We start from the raw sequence: 14136 nt of genomic DNA, 5'->3' as shown, positions 1-14136 counted from the left end.
GATCAAAATATCACATCATACCCTCTAAATATTCACAACTATTCTATCAATTAAAAATCACTTATTTAAAAAAATCCATGGAATTTTTTAAAAATTACAAGAAATTCTCTAAGACAAATCAAATGTATTTCTAAATAAAGATAAAAAGCCTATATTAACACTACCTCTTTCAATATTATTTTCTGTACACGCTGTCATTTTTTAAAAATATGGTAGACACACAGTTCATATGATAAATGCACAAGTCAAAATTTTTCTTCCTTTAGATATATTCATATTATCAAACTGGTGACTAATAAAACAGCTCCTACCATATTCTAATAAAGACCAAATACTAATACAAAAATGGTAGACTCAGTAGATTGGACTTTTGATTTTTGTTGTTGTTGCTGCTGTTGTACAAACACTGAACAGGTAGCCAAGACTTTTGTCATGTTACTTACTGATGGGTAGAGGTAACCTTCTCCATTCATGGCTATATACAACCCTGTCTTCACTCCCTGGATGGCAACAACTCGCAGTCCCACTGGGATGAGGTTGAACAGTGCTGCAATGATAAACGTAGTCCGTCATGAGTGGGCAGGAAGAAGCAAAGCATTGATTGCAATAACGTTTTTTCTTCTTTTAAGAAACATCATCTTTATCTAAGAAGTTCTCATTAAAGAACTTTAATTTCTTTTTATAATGAAGAAGTTTCTGCCATGGGCAAAATTAGCACTTCAGCTTTCATTTGTAAATCTGCTTAGCAGTCTTGCCTACAGCATACTGAAGACTGAGGGACTAATAAACACAACCAAGCCTGTAACATGGTTCCAGTATCACAGTCTCAGACGCCATTACATTCCAGAAGGAATCAGCTGTGCAGATTCTCAAGAAGAGAGTTTGAAAAGTCCAAGTTAAATGCTGATTCTTATTTTTTCATATAGAAGCTGTGAATTGCTACTGCAATGTTCTATATGCCAGAAGTTAAAAAGGTAATTCCAAAACTAAATTTCTTTTGCAAAACTTTGCTAAGCAAAGTCAAGAGAAGGTGGACACCAGCCAATGGGCTAACTTTGGGAAGAACTAATCAAACTGAATGACATGCACCTTTTAGTAACACAATTTTCTTTGTTAATATTTTATAAAACTGTGAGTAAAAATGAAAAAGGCAAAGTGCTCAATGTTACCCACCTAATTGATAAGAAGCATTTGTGTTTCCATGTTTTGTTTATTCCCTTGCTAATGAAGTATTACCATATATTTTACACAGTAGAACAGTAATGTTAAAACTGGTACTTTTAAATCTTACTACCACTGTCATGAATTTCCATGGCAGTGTCACACGGTGAGAGTCGTGTCTTCTAATACCATTCTTATGATACCTACTTGACGATGTTGGAGATTTTGTTATAGATGCATTTATTTTTCTTTCTTTATTTTTTATTCATATGTGCATACAATGTTTGGGTCATTTCTCCCCCTTCCTCCACCCCCTCCCTTACTCCCCCACCCCCTCGATACCCGGCAGAAACTATTTTGCCCTTATCTCTAATTTTGTTGTAGAGAGAGTATAAGCAACAATAGGAAGGACCAAGGGTTTTTGCTAGTTGAGATAAGGATAGCTATACAGGGAGTTGACTTGCATTGACTTCCTGTGCATGTGTGTTACCTTCTAGGTTAATTCTTCTTGAACTAACCTTTTCTCTAGTTCCTGGTCCCCTTCTCCTATTGGCCTCAGTTGCTTTAAAGTATCTGCTTTAGTTTAGTTTTTTAGGTGTCTTACCTATCCTCATCCCTCCCTTGTGTGCTCTCACTTTATCATGTGATCAAAGTCCAATCCCCTTGTTGTGTTTGCCCTTGATCTAATGTCCACATATGAGGGAGAACATACGATTTTTGGTCTTTTGGGCCAGGCTAACCTCACTCAGAATGATGTTCTCCAATTCCATCCATTTACCAGCGAATGATAACATTTCGTTCTTCATGGCTGCATAAAATTCCATTGTGTATAGATACCACATTTTCTTAATCCATTCATCAGTAGTGGGGCATCTTGGCTGTTTCCATAATAGTGCTGCAATAAACATGGGTGTGCAGGTGCCTCTGGAGTAACCTGTGTCACAGTCTTTTGGGTATATCCCCAAGAGTGGTATTGCTGGATCAAATGGTAGATCAATGTTTAGCTTTTTAAGTAGCCTCCAGATTTTTTTCCAGTCCTGGCAAAAAACTAGTACTGGTTGTACTACTTTACATTCCCACCAGCAGTGTAAGAGGGTTCCTTTTTCCCCTCATCCTCGCCAACACCTGTTGTTGGTGGTGTTGCTACTGATGGCTATTCTAACAGGGGTGAGGTGGAATCTTAGTGTGGTTTTAATTTGCATTTCCTTTATTGCTAGAGATGGTGAGCATTTTTTCATGTGTTTTTTGGCCATTTGAATTTCTTTTTTGAGAAAGTTCTGTTTAGTTCACTTGCTCATTTCTTTATTGATTCATTAGTTTTGGGAGAATTTAGTTTTTTAAGTTCCCTATATATTCTGGTTATCAGTCCTTTGTCTGATGTATAGCTGGCAAATATTTTTTCCCACTCTGTGGGTGTTCTCTTCAGTTTAGAGACCATTTCTTTTGATGAACAGAAGCTTTTTAGTTTTATGAAGTCCCATTTATCTATGCTATCTCTTAGTTGCTGTGCTGCTGGGGTTCCATTGAGAAAGTTCTTACCTATACCTACTACCTCCAGAGTATTTCCTAGTCTTTCCTGTATCAACTTTAGAGTTTGTGGTCTGATATTAAGATCCTTGATCCATTTTGAGTTAATATTGGTATAGGGTGATATACATGGATCTAGTTTCAGTTTTTTGCAGACTGCTAACCAGTTTTCCCAGCAGTTTTTGTTGAAGAGGCTGTCTTTTCTCCATCGTATATTTTTAGCTCCTTTGTCAAAGACAAGTTGGTTATAGTTTTGTGGCTTCATATCTGGGTCCTCTATTCTGTTCCACTGGTCTTCATGTCTGTTTTTGTGCCAGTACCATGCTGTTTTTATTGTTATTGTTTTGTAATATAGTTTGAAGTCGGGTATCGTGATACCTCCAGCTTTGTTCTTTTGACTGAGTATTGCCTTGGCTATTCATGGCCTCTTGTGTTTCCATATACATTTAACGGTAGATTTTTCAATCTCTTTAATGAATGTCATTGGAATTGGATGGAAATTGCATTAAACATGTAGATTACTTTAGGAGCATAGACATTTTTACTACGTTGATTCTACCAATCCATGAGCATGGGAGATCTCTCCACTTTCTATAGTCTTCCTCAGTCTCTTTCTTCAGAAGTTTATAGTTTTCCTTGTAGAGATCGTTCACATCCTTTGTTAGGTTTACACCTAGGTATTTGATTTTTTTTTGAAGCTATTGTAAATGGAATTGTTTTCATATATTCTTTCTCCATTTGTTCATTATTAGTGTATAGAAATGCTAATGATTTTTCTATGTTGATTTTATATCCTGCTACCTTGCTATAGCTATTGATGCTGTCTAGGAGCTTCTGAGTAGAGTTTTTTGGTTCTTTAAGGTATAGGATCTATAGATGCATTTAAAAGAGAATTGTTAATTATCCACATAGAGGTTATATGCCCCCACTCAAGCCCTTCTTAACTCAAATCTAATTTTAAGCAATAGCACAAGGCCAGAACAGGCATTGAAGACACTAAGATACTGGTGTATATGTGTAAATAAAACATCTTAACTTCTGGTGTTCATCTGTTTCACAAAGGACACATGCCTTGACAGTTGTGGGCAATTGTGACTTCATTCTGAGTCTACTCAGTGCATAATTAAAAACCAACTTATATTCATGCTCTATTTTTTTCTCAAGGACATGTTTTCTCTTCACAGGCAGGAGAAAGCTACACCCTCTCTTCCAATGATTACATGTTACTGTTCCCAAGATCAGAAGATGTCTGTGCCTCACAAATAATGAAAGGAAAATAGCAGGATAATTACTCCAGGAAGAATGCCTGGGGTATGAATGTGTGGTTAGTTGGATATTAGTTTTTACTTTACAACTAACATTGGACTGTCTTCTATAGGATTCTGGGAGATTATGATACCTTTATGGAAGAAAGAGGGTTTTATTTTCTCATTTCTATGATTTAATTTTAAATATGATGTAGCATTGTTGAATACTAGGAGGTGCCTTGCCTTTGTAACTATCAGTGTTCTTTCTTTGTGGGAGAAGACCATGTTTCCTCTTGTCTACAATTCCATCTCTCTTATATTTCGAAAGGGTACCATAGGACAAATTCTGATTTTATTTATTTCCTGATTGTTATGCAATATTTTGAGATAAAGACATAATCATATGCCTGTCTATATGACCTATCTAGCCTCACCAATTCAAACCTCATTACTTTAATCATACACTTATAGTACTTGTGAGTGCCATATATTTCGTACAGTAGTTCATATAATTTTAGAAGGTGAGTGAATCATGAACTCATCAAAGTAATGTGATATGGGAAAGTTCTAAAAGATAATTTAAAAATAACTGTACTAAAAACTGTACTATTTTTCCAGGTGGGATAGGGATCTGAATTATAAAATATATTATTGTAATTCATAGAATGATAATAAATAGAGGATCCACAGAACACTGTAGTGTGGAGGACCTTTGGAGTTAACCATGATGGGTCTGAGGTGCTAGTTAAATCACAGATGCATTAATTAAGACCTTATTTTTTCCACTCTCTGAATTTTAAATTATAAAGCAATGTCACAAAGCCTAGAGGAGCAGGAATAATGAAGATGTTCCCATGACTGTGTTTATCCTGTGCAATATTCTATTCTCCATACAACAGTGATTTTTTTTTAACCCTAGCTGAGCATTAAAACTGTCTGTGTACCAAAACAAAAATTTGCCGGGCCCAACCTCAGACCAACTAAATCAGAATCCCTGAGGGTAGATTCAGGACATAAGGATTTTTTTAAAGTTCCTAATATGCAGTCTAAGTGAGAACTGACATTCTAAAACCCGTGTGGTGGGGTCACAAATTTTTGCACATCACGTTACCAGGTTGAGCATTTCCAGGGTGAGAGGAATTATTTGTGAGGTTTTAACAATGCCGTAGTTATTAGTGTATTGTTATCTATATGATTGTATCTGGCTTGTGGTATCTATTAAGTTTGGTAATGGAGATACGATTTGAGAACACAGAAAAGAATCCCTAGCATATCCAAAGGCACACTAGAAGGAAGGAAAAGCCACTCCTTAGTAAATGCTGAAGTTGTGGTAATGCTGACACTTAGCAAAATGTTAAAGGAATTTATACTTCTGGAAATGAGTGTGGCAAGGAAGCAACATGGGCGCTCCCTTCCTTTCATGGAGCTGTCTAGAGAGCATGGCAACCACTGGTAAGCAATCAAGTTGCTACAGGATCTTTTCCACTTGGACCATTTACTCATCATCAATGACTTCCTATTCATTTTTTCCTTCCCAGAGATCTCTAGGTCTCAGTCTGAAACCCTGGAAGACAGGGTATCAAGGTTTACTAGGCAATTTCCCCTTTTACCTCTTCTTAACTCTAAAATTTTAGACAAAAGGCAGCTTAGCAGGGTGCTACCAATTTTTCTTCCTAAATAATGTTGTATTTAGTGGGATATTCACTGAACTCAAATCATAAAGATTTGAAGGTTCAAGGGTTCAGTTTTGTTATTTGGTGACTTTAGGGGTGAGTTTAGGTTATTTCTCATTTTTTTCTATTTGTGGATGAATAATCCTTGGCTTGTGGTCAGGAAATTATTAAAAAGGAAGCATTTATGAATTATTATATCATACCCTCCTTAAATTAAAAGGGCTATATTTTAATTAGGGAATATACATTAACTTGTACTTGGAAGATTCCCTCATGATAAAAAGTTGCTAAATTCAAGTGCTATGTCAGTATGGACAAGTCAGCATATTTAATGCGTAGTCCTATTTCTGAAAAAATATTCATTTCATTGCTAACAATTGCCCTAAGGTTCAAAAGACTACCATAATTCGCCAGAGGAAAAACAACCTTAAAGTTTACCCTAAAAAAGATGGTTTTCAACTTAAAAGGGTAACAGTACACAAAAGAGGAGTTAATTAGCAATTCCCATTTCTTTTACAGGTTCACTATAACCCTGCAAATTTTTATTACATTTTAAGTCCCACAATATGAATACTATTCTGAGAGGAGAACCTTTGTTTCAGTCTTTAAACATCTTTGCAAATAATTGAAATGGTAACAAAACTGACCTAACTGGCTTACACTGCATATAAAATGCAAAATAAGCAGAAGAAAAGAAGCTATGGACAAGACTGTTGCATAGGAATTCAAGTCCCTTCAGTGGGGCCTCTGTGAGTCTTTTCTGATTTGCTCTTAGGCTGGGGCTCCTCTCTTGTGTTCTTCTTAGGACTGCTCCTCAACCGTGTTCAGGGGAATAGAGGGCCTGTGAAGAGTTGCCCAGTGTTTTTTGCTCCTTCCAGTATAGATACAAGACAGAAGGAATATGCCACAGGCATTTATAAGACAGAAGGTAGAGTACTGTTCAGTAAGTGAGGCTTACAGTTTAGTCTTTGATAATCTTCAGACCCAACTTTGTGTGTATGTATACACTGTCGACACCTGCACTTTCATAATCTAGACGTTACTGTGCTACTGATTCAAGTGTAAAGCTTTTACAAGATAGTATCTTTTTGAGACATCTAAATGTGACATTAACTCTTATCATTAAAGGCAATCAGGTTGTTTGGCCTTAGCCCCTACAGACCCCCAAAAGAAAGAGCAAAGCTAGAGAAAATTCATAAAACCTTGTTTGAATAACAGCCTTTTCTAAGTAGTCCCACGAAGCAGCATTTTCTTGCAGCAGTAGTTTTGAAACAGTTTTTTGTCATAATATGGATGACACTATTCTCTAAAGATTTCAGCTCATACAGTGAGAAGCCACGGAAAACTAGTTCTCATGTTCAATGAGACTCCGTCCAAAGACAATCAGAGAACTTTGAAGGTACTGGAATTTATCTCTATGCTCCATGAGCCTCGCCATAACTATATGATATAAGGAACAGGAAATGTCTTTTGGTCAAAGAATGGGTAAAGCATTATGGATGGGAAAAGAGAATGAGCAGATAAATAGGAATTAAATTTGAACCATAAGAAACTGACATCTTTTGTAGGTCAAAGATGGTCAAGTATTGATCATTTAAATAGGTCCACCCTAATAACAAAATCCCAACAAATAAACAATGTTCGACATAGGTTGTAAAAAAAAGTCTTCTCTATTTCATGTGCCTTATTTTTAATCTTCTCTTTTCCTAAATAAAAAGAGACTATAAGGCAAAAAATGAGCCCATGAATAAATTAGGGAGTATTTTTAAAATAAGAAGGAAGATATAATATAAAACATTAAATATTGAAAAGAAGGAAAATGCAAATAAGGAAAAATAAAAAAAAATTGAAGGAAAATTAAAAAGTGAAGCAATGACCAAAATTTATAAAAGTAAACACAATGATTGGGAAGATATTGATTTTTTGTATAGAAACATCAAGTGTAAAGGTAGAATACTTTAATACTTTACAGCATTAATGACTCAAAATCTATTACTGAAAATTTCATTACTAGACTTTAAAACAAGGGGTGCCTATAATTTTATTATGTGTATTTAAATCCTCCCTTCTTTTTATGGAATGATGTTTTATAAAGAATAAATAAACAATGGATGGGAATATTCACATCTATTCCTGATGTACTATGGATATTTCATTTGATTATATGTTTCTAAGAAAGCAGCAATTTTTGTTTCACTGACTGTAGCAGTAAAAACTGTGTCTACTTTAGAACTAATACTAAATTGGAAGGAGTCAAGTGACAGTAAAGGAAAACAGTTGAGTAAGGAGATCACCAGACAGATCAAATAAAGAAAAGTTAAATATAAAGAAATAGTAAAAGGAAGACAGGTATTAAAATTTTTAATAAAATATATTATCACAGACCCAATTCTGTAATGTAGTTAAACATTACTATGTACAATGCATTTAGGTACATAGCCTGCATTTCCTCTCTATAAGAAAGACATCTTTCTTATTATTTCTTATAAAATACAAAAAAATTGAAAAATTACATTTCTGTTATTTGAAACAATTTAATCCTTATAGCTCTTAAGTTAATCATTAGTAATGATTAATTTATGATAATTAATGATTTTCATTAATAAACTAATAAAAATACATTCAGAGAGAACATGTTACTGGTTTTCATTTCAATATACTAGTATATTTACATGACTTTTATGATAATGAAATTAAAAGAAACAATAATTTTCTGGGCATGACAACTGTGTGAAATAAGCAAAACTATTGACTTATACTTGTCCTGAACACACAGGGTTATTTTGCTCCTGCATTAGTATTGTCAACCACATGGTCTTGGTAAAGTTAGAAATGGCATACTGGTGTCTAATTTTTGTAAAAATAAACCAACATAACCAGGTATTTGCAAGTGTATCTCTATGAGGATATCTTTCCCAAGTTAGTCAACTGGCAGCCTGAAGTTGTCACTTACTAGAATTAGTGCTGTCATCCTTGGTTCCATCGAGAGCTCCATCAGGGTGCATTTGCAAGTAGTAGCCTTGCCTGCAATATAACCTGGTCACTATGCCCTTGAGCTGGGGATCTGAAAGACAAACACAGTAATCATAAGCCTCACAATGTGTCAACATAGAGTTATTATTTTTCTTTTCTGTTTCTTTATCTTTCTTTTCCAGAAGTAAGAGGACACTTTGTAGTAATACCACATTTATTTTATGTCTCCCAGAGTCATCTGTGCTTTAACAATGAAAACTCAATCTTAATCAAAGCTAAAGGAAATGCTCACTGTTGTATTTTATGGAACTAATTTATGTACGTTTCAATTCTTTATTCAAACTATCAAACTAATTAAGCTATTAATTTAATTATTATGTAAACTATAATTAATACAACCTGATACTTGCCATTCAGGATAGCAGTTCAGGAGTTCTGCAGAGCTGTGACTCTAAGAAACTTTCTTAAGGGCTTTTACATGGAGTTTTCCTTTTCGTTAAATTGACAACCCCTGAATGGATTTCATACAAATCCTTAGAAAAGCTCCAATTTGAAGAATGTCCCCCTAACTTGAATAGAAGGACCTGTGGTGTTCAGACACGAGCCACATGAAGGTGGATGGCTCCACTTTTGAAGTCAGAGTGAGGCACAGAAGCAAACCAACTACACAGAAGGGCTGGGGGTGCCCTGTGGAAGGGCGGGTGCTTCACATTTGTAAGCCAGTCACACCAAAACCAAAAAGAAACATAATCAAATCCAAACCACAAACCTACGCAGGGAGCTCGCTCTGAGGCAGTACTCTGGACAAGCTAGAATGAACAGACAAACACTATTAATTTGTATAAATGAAAAGGACAGTCAAATTATACAATATGGAATCTAATTCTTCTTTTTCCTTTTTTACAGTTCTGGGGCTTGAACTCAGATCCTCTGCCACTTGAGCTATGCCCCCAGTTTTTTTGCTTTTATTTGTTTTTCAGATAGGATTTTGAGCTAAGTTTGTCTATCTGGCCTCTAGCTGAGATCTTGAATAGGTGGGATTATAGGCCTTAACCACTACACCCAGAATCATAATCTGATTCTTGATCAACAAGCATGAAGTAGAGGGCAGTGAAAGCTATCATAACAAAAGAGGAATCACATGTCTTAGACTTCTCATTTGATGATTCATAGTAAAAGAAACTCCCCTAGTAACCTTGCTTCCCAAAGAGCCAGCTGTATCCTTGAAAATAAATATTTGCATGTGGCTTTTCAAAGACCATCCTAATCAGTAGATAGGAGTGAGGCATCATAATCCTTGCCATGGTGACTGGCTTCTCTCTACAATGGCTGAAGGGGACATGCAAATATGATCATGCTTTCCAAACAGTAGGATGCTACTGAATGGTGAAACCCGGCCTCTGTAATAACTACAGACTTGCAAACAGTTGAACACAAATAATGTACATGCAGAAATGCAAAGCTACCCAAAATAGAATAAACTTGGGCTTTGGATTAGTCCTTGAGACACAAAAAAGAATGTCAGTAACTGTTTCTATGAATGTCAACTACACTGAACACATTTGCTTCAATAATGGTATGATACTAGGGAAAAAACCCTCTGGAAAACAAAGTATAAACAATACCATATCACATCAGTGTGACTTACACATCACCAGATAAATGCTCTTAAAAGACTAGGATTTTAAAAAGACACGCCTAAATGATTATTGGGATAGTATTGCATATATTCTTTGCTCTTTAGTATTCAAAATCACATAATTTTAAAGATGTGCACCAGTGAAAAAAATTACTATTGTGCCTTCATCTGCTCATCACCCAGTAAGAGTGGCTATCAACTCTATCTACTGAAGACTTCTTTCCTGAGTTTTTTGGATCTTACTTTTGCTCTTCTTTAAAAATAGGGAGCACAGGAGAGAAGAAAACACAAGCAACAAAGTGGGGGCAAATTGCTGGATTGCCATGAAGACATACAGAGAGTTTTAGAGACTGACAACTTTACTGTGCAACCTTCATGTGCAGACATTGGTTATGTTTAAATAATGCTGTGTTTTAGCTAGCACTTTTGGAGTGAAGCTAACTAGATCACAAGAGTCCATGCCTCATTTCTGCTGACAGAGTAAAAATAAAGCACAAAGGTCTGTTTGGGGGCTCCCTTTGCATTTAAAAAAAAGGCAAATTAGTTTGATTTATCTAGTTTCACATTACATGCTATTTTTATTTTTAAAAATAGGACAATATTGTATTCTTCTTAGGTGCCAGCCACTATTCTCAGAAAATACTATGGTTAATCCATTGACTCACCAGTATAATTCTACTTAACAGGAATCAATTTTGAGGATGAGAAATCAATACAGAGCAATTAGGTCATCTGACAAAGGGTACATACCTAATAGCATAAGACTAGGCTGAACATGAGTACAGAGTGCTGGGTCCTGCCCACATAACAGCCAGGATATGTGGCCTTCATAAATTGAACAATTAAACTAAAACCTCTTAGGAACTTACAATGAAATGTAAGCCAATCTGTTTAAAAACAATAACAAAGGCAAAAATAAAAACCCTAAAATTTCAAAGATTAGCCACAGTCGTGCCTGAACCCAAATCTTGTATACACAGAGGTGAATGTATGATACAAAGTCATAACACAAGGGTTAGAAAGGATCAAAGTTCTTAAAAGTTGTTTCTAAAATACATCCTACTTTATCATTGGCCACATTACCCATAAATTTCTACTCTGTGAAGGCCTCACACAAATTGCAAATTCAGTATGGTTAGTCTAAATCCCCTGCAGTATCACTGTCACTGTCCCACCACCAACTCCAGCCAAAAGGAGTTTCTACCTGACTTTACCCTTTCCATGAATAGCATTGGTCCCCTGGACATGATGCTTGTGTTGTCTTTCGCCTAGTGAGCTGTCCAGTTTGTAAGGCTGTTTCTCCACAGTGCTCCTCACTCTTCTTCCTTTTACTATTTCACTGTGAATATCCCATGTGTTATGTACACATTATGTATACATTCCACATCATTAGGCTTCATCCTTTCTGTTGACCTGTTTATGACTATCCCCCCTTCCCCAACCTTTTCCTGGAGCATCACCTAGGTATCTTACAAGCAATTCACAACCTTGCACATTTATCCTGTCCCCTTTACCTTAGCTGTCTCAAATACACCTGCGTAAAAATGCCCCAGCACACCTGCTCAAGAATGCACCACTTGCACACATCTTTGCCTAGTTAGCTTTTTCCTCCTTCCCAAGCTGGGCAATCAATACTTCACTTCCTCAGGGACACTTTCCTGACACCTCAAGCAAGGACAAATTCCTCCTTTAGATGCTTTTATGGTGTCATCATAGGTTTAATTTATTTGTTAAACATCAAAATTATTTTATTTTGAAGCATTTAAATAATTAAAAAGTATAGAAAACACTACAGTGTATACCCATGCATCTACCACTGCTATTAAACAGATGTTCACTTTTATCATTCATGATTATAATTCTATATCTGTATAATTATATAATTAATGTCTGCTTTACAACCTGGACTGTAAGATTCATGAAGAAAAATGAAAATGTGTGATACTGTTCACCTTATGTCTCCAGGATCCAGAAAAACAGAAGCTGTATATTAAATATTTGTTAACTGAATACTGACCAGGGGATAGTAAAATATTAAGTAATTTTATATTTTGCTGGTAAGTGTCAAAACTGGAACAACAGCATGAAAACTCAAGATGGCAATTCCAGTAAAGGCTTAAAAGTGTCCCCAATTGACAGGTATTTGCACTTTCCAGACCTTTAACTTAAAGATAAATCCTAAGCATTGTAAAGCTTTGTGTAAATCCTAACAGTAGTTATGTGTATATGAAGCACGATGATGTAAAAGCATTATCAATTAGGAAAAAAGTAGATAGGAATGAATACATCAAAATGTAGAATATGCTGTGTTTTGATAATAATTGAAATATTTATTTTTCAAATTTTTATTATTTACTTTTTTTTTATTTTATTGTTTTTGCATATACTTACATGTGTATACATTATGTGGGTCACTGCCCCCACACCCCCCACCTCTGGGTGTTCTACCCTCTTGTTCTCAGATTTTGTAAAAGAAAACACAAAAGATAATTAGAAAAACATGGCTTTTGAGATAAAGATAGCTATACAGAGAGATTCCTTGTGTTGTTTCTGTGCAGACATGCATTACAACCCACATTGGTTCATCTCTACCAGACCTCTTCACTACTCCCTACTCCCCTTCCCATAGTGACCTCTGGGCAGTTTAAGATTGCTATATTCACCCCTCTACAGTGAGCACATCAACTGCTTTCAAGTTTTTGCTTTCCTTTCCTTTCCCTATTCCTCCCATGTGCGGTCTCCTCTTAATGTGTAACCCAGGTCCAATAGTATTTGTGCATTTGTTTTAGGTCTATAATCCACATATGAGGGAGAACATGTGAGTTTTGGCCTTCTGAGCTTGGCTAACTTCACTTAAGATACTGTTCTCCAGTTCCATCCATTTATCTGTGAATGTCAAAATTTCATTCTTTGTGGCTGAATGAAATTCCATTGTGAATAAGTACCACATTTTCTTAATCCATTCATTGGTTGTGGGGCACCTTGGCTGTTTGCATAGCTTGGCTATTGTGACTAGTATTGCAATAAACATGGGTGTGCAGGTGCCTTTGTAATAACCTGAGTCACATTCTTTCAGGTACATCCCTAGGAGTGGTATTACTGGATCATATGGCAGCCTCCATATTGTTTTCCAGAGTGGTCGCACAAGCTTACATTCCCACCAGTAGAGTATGAGGGTTCCTTTTTCCCTGCGTCCTCGTCAACATTTGTTGTTGGTAGTGTTCTTGATGGTAGCTATTCTAAGTGAAGTGAGTTGGAATCTTAGTGTGGTTTTAATCTACATTTCCTTTATGGCCAGGGATGGTGAAATTTTTTTTCTGTGATTTGTAGTCATTTGGAATTCTTCCTTTGAAAAAGTTCTGTTTAGTTCAGTTGCCTATTTCTTTATTGGGTCATTGATTTTTGGGGACTTTAGTTTTTTGAGCTCCCTGTGTAGTCTGTTTATCAGTCTCTTGTCTGATGTATAGCTAGCAAGATTTTCTCCCATTTTGTAGGTGGCCTCTTCAATTTAGAGACCATTTCTTTTGTTGTGAAGCTTTTTAATTTCATATAGTCCCATTTGTCCATCCTTTCTCCTAGCTGCTGAGACACTTGAGTTTTATAATGAAGGCATACTAAGGTTATACTGAAATGCAAAGATTTTAACATAATCTATTAATGACTTTGGTGAAGAATGAGTAAACTTCATATAAACTTATAAATAACATTGAAGTCATATGCACAGAATCTGAAAACATTATTATACCATAAATGGTCCAAATTTTTAAAAATTCCATTTATTAGTTTATTTTTGGGCACACTCAATATGACCCTTCATTGCTTATAAAACTAGCATAGTGTAATGTCACTATTTATAGCTTAAAGTCATTCTTTCCAAGATGAAAACACAGCAAAATAAAACAAAAACTTTTACCTA

General features: G+C 35.6%; 1 protein-coding gene across 3 annotated transcripts in view; it reads right to left on the bottom strand.

Annotated features, from left to right (window-relative positions):
* Fgf14 (fibroblast growth factor 14) overlaps nt 1-14136 on the bottom strand; it is a 638567-nt gene that overhangs the window by 158843 nt on the left and 465588 nt on the right. For 2 of the 3 annotated variants that reach the window (XM_020175278.2, XM_020175279.2), the window contains exons 2-3: nt 8562-8672; nt 444-547 (exon numbers count right to left, since the gene is read on the bottom strand). In XM_020175278.2, coding sequence (XP_020030867.1) covers nt 444-547; nt 8562-8672 — 215 coding nt within the window. Of the gene's footprint in view, nt 1-443; nt 548-8561; nt 8673-9350; nt 9664-14136 lie in introns of those variants that run through there. The other variant, XM_074043031.1, reaches the window with a different exon arrangement.

Source organism: Castor canadensis, chromosome 10 (assembly GCF_047511655.1).
Source record: "Castor canadensis chromosome 10, mCasCan1.hap1v2, whole genome shotgun sequence".
NCBI classification, from domain to species: Eukaryota; Metazoa; Chordata; class Mammalia; order Rodentia; family Castoridae; genus Castor; species Castor canadensis.
The sequence above is the reverse complement of the archived record's forward strand: the minus strand, read 5'-3'. Positions and strand labels throughout refer to the sequence as shown.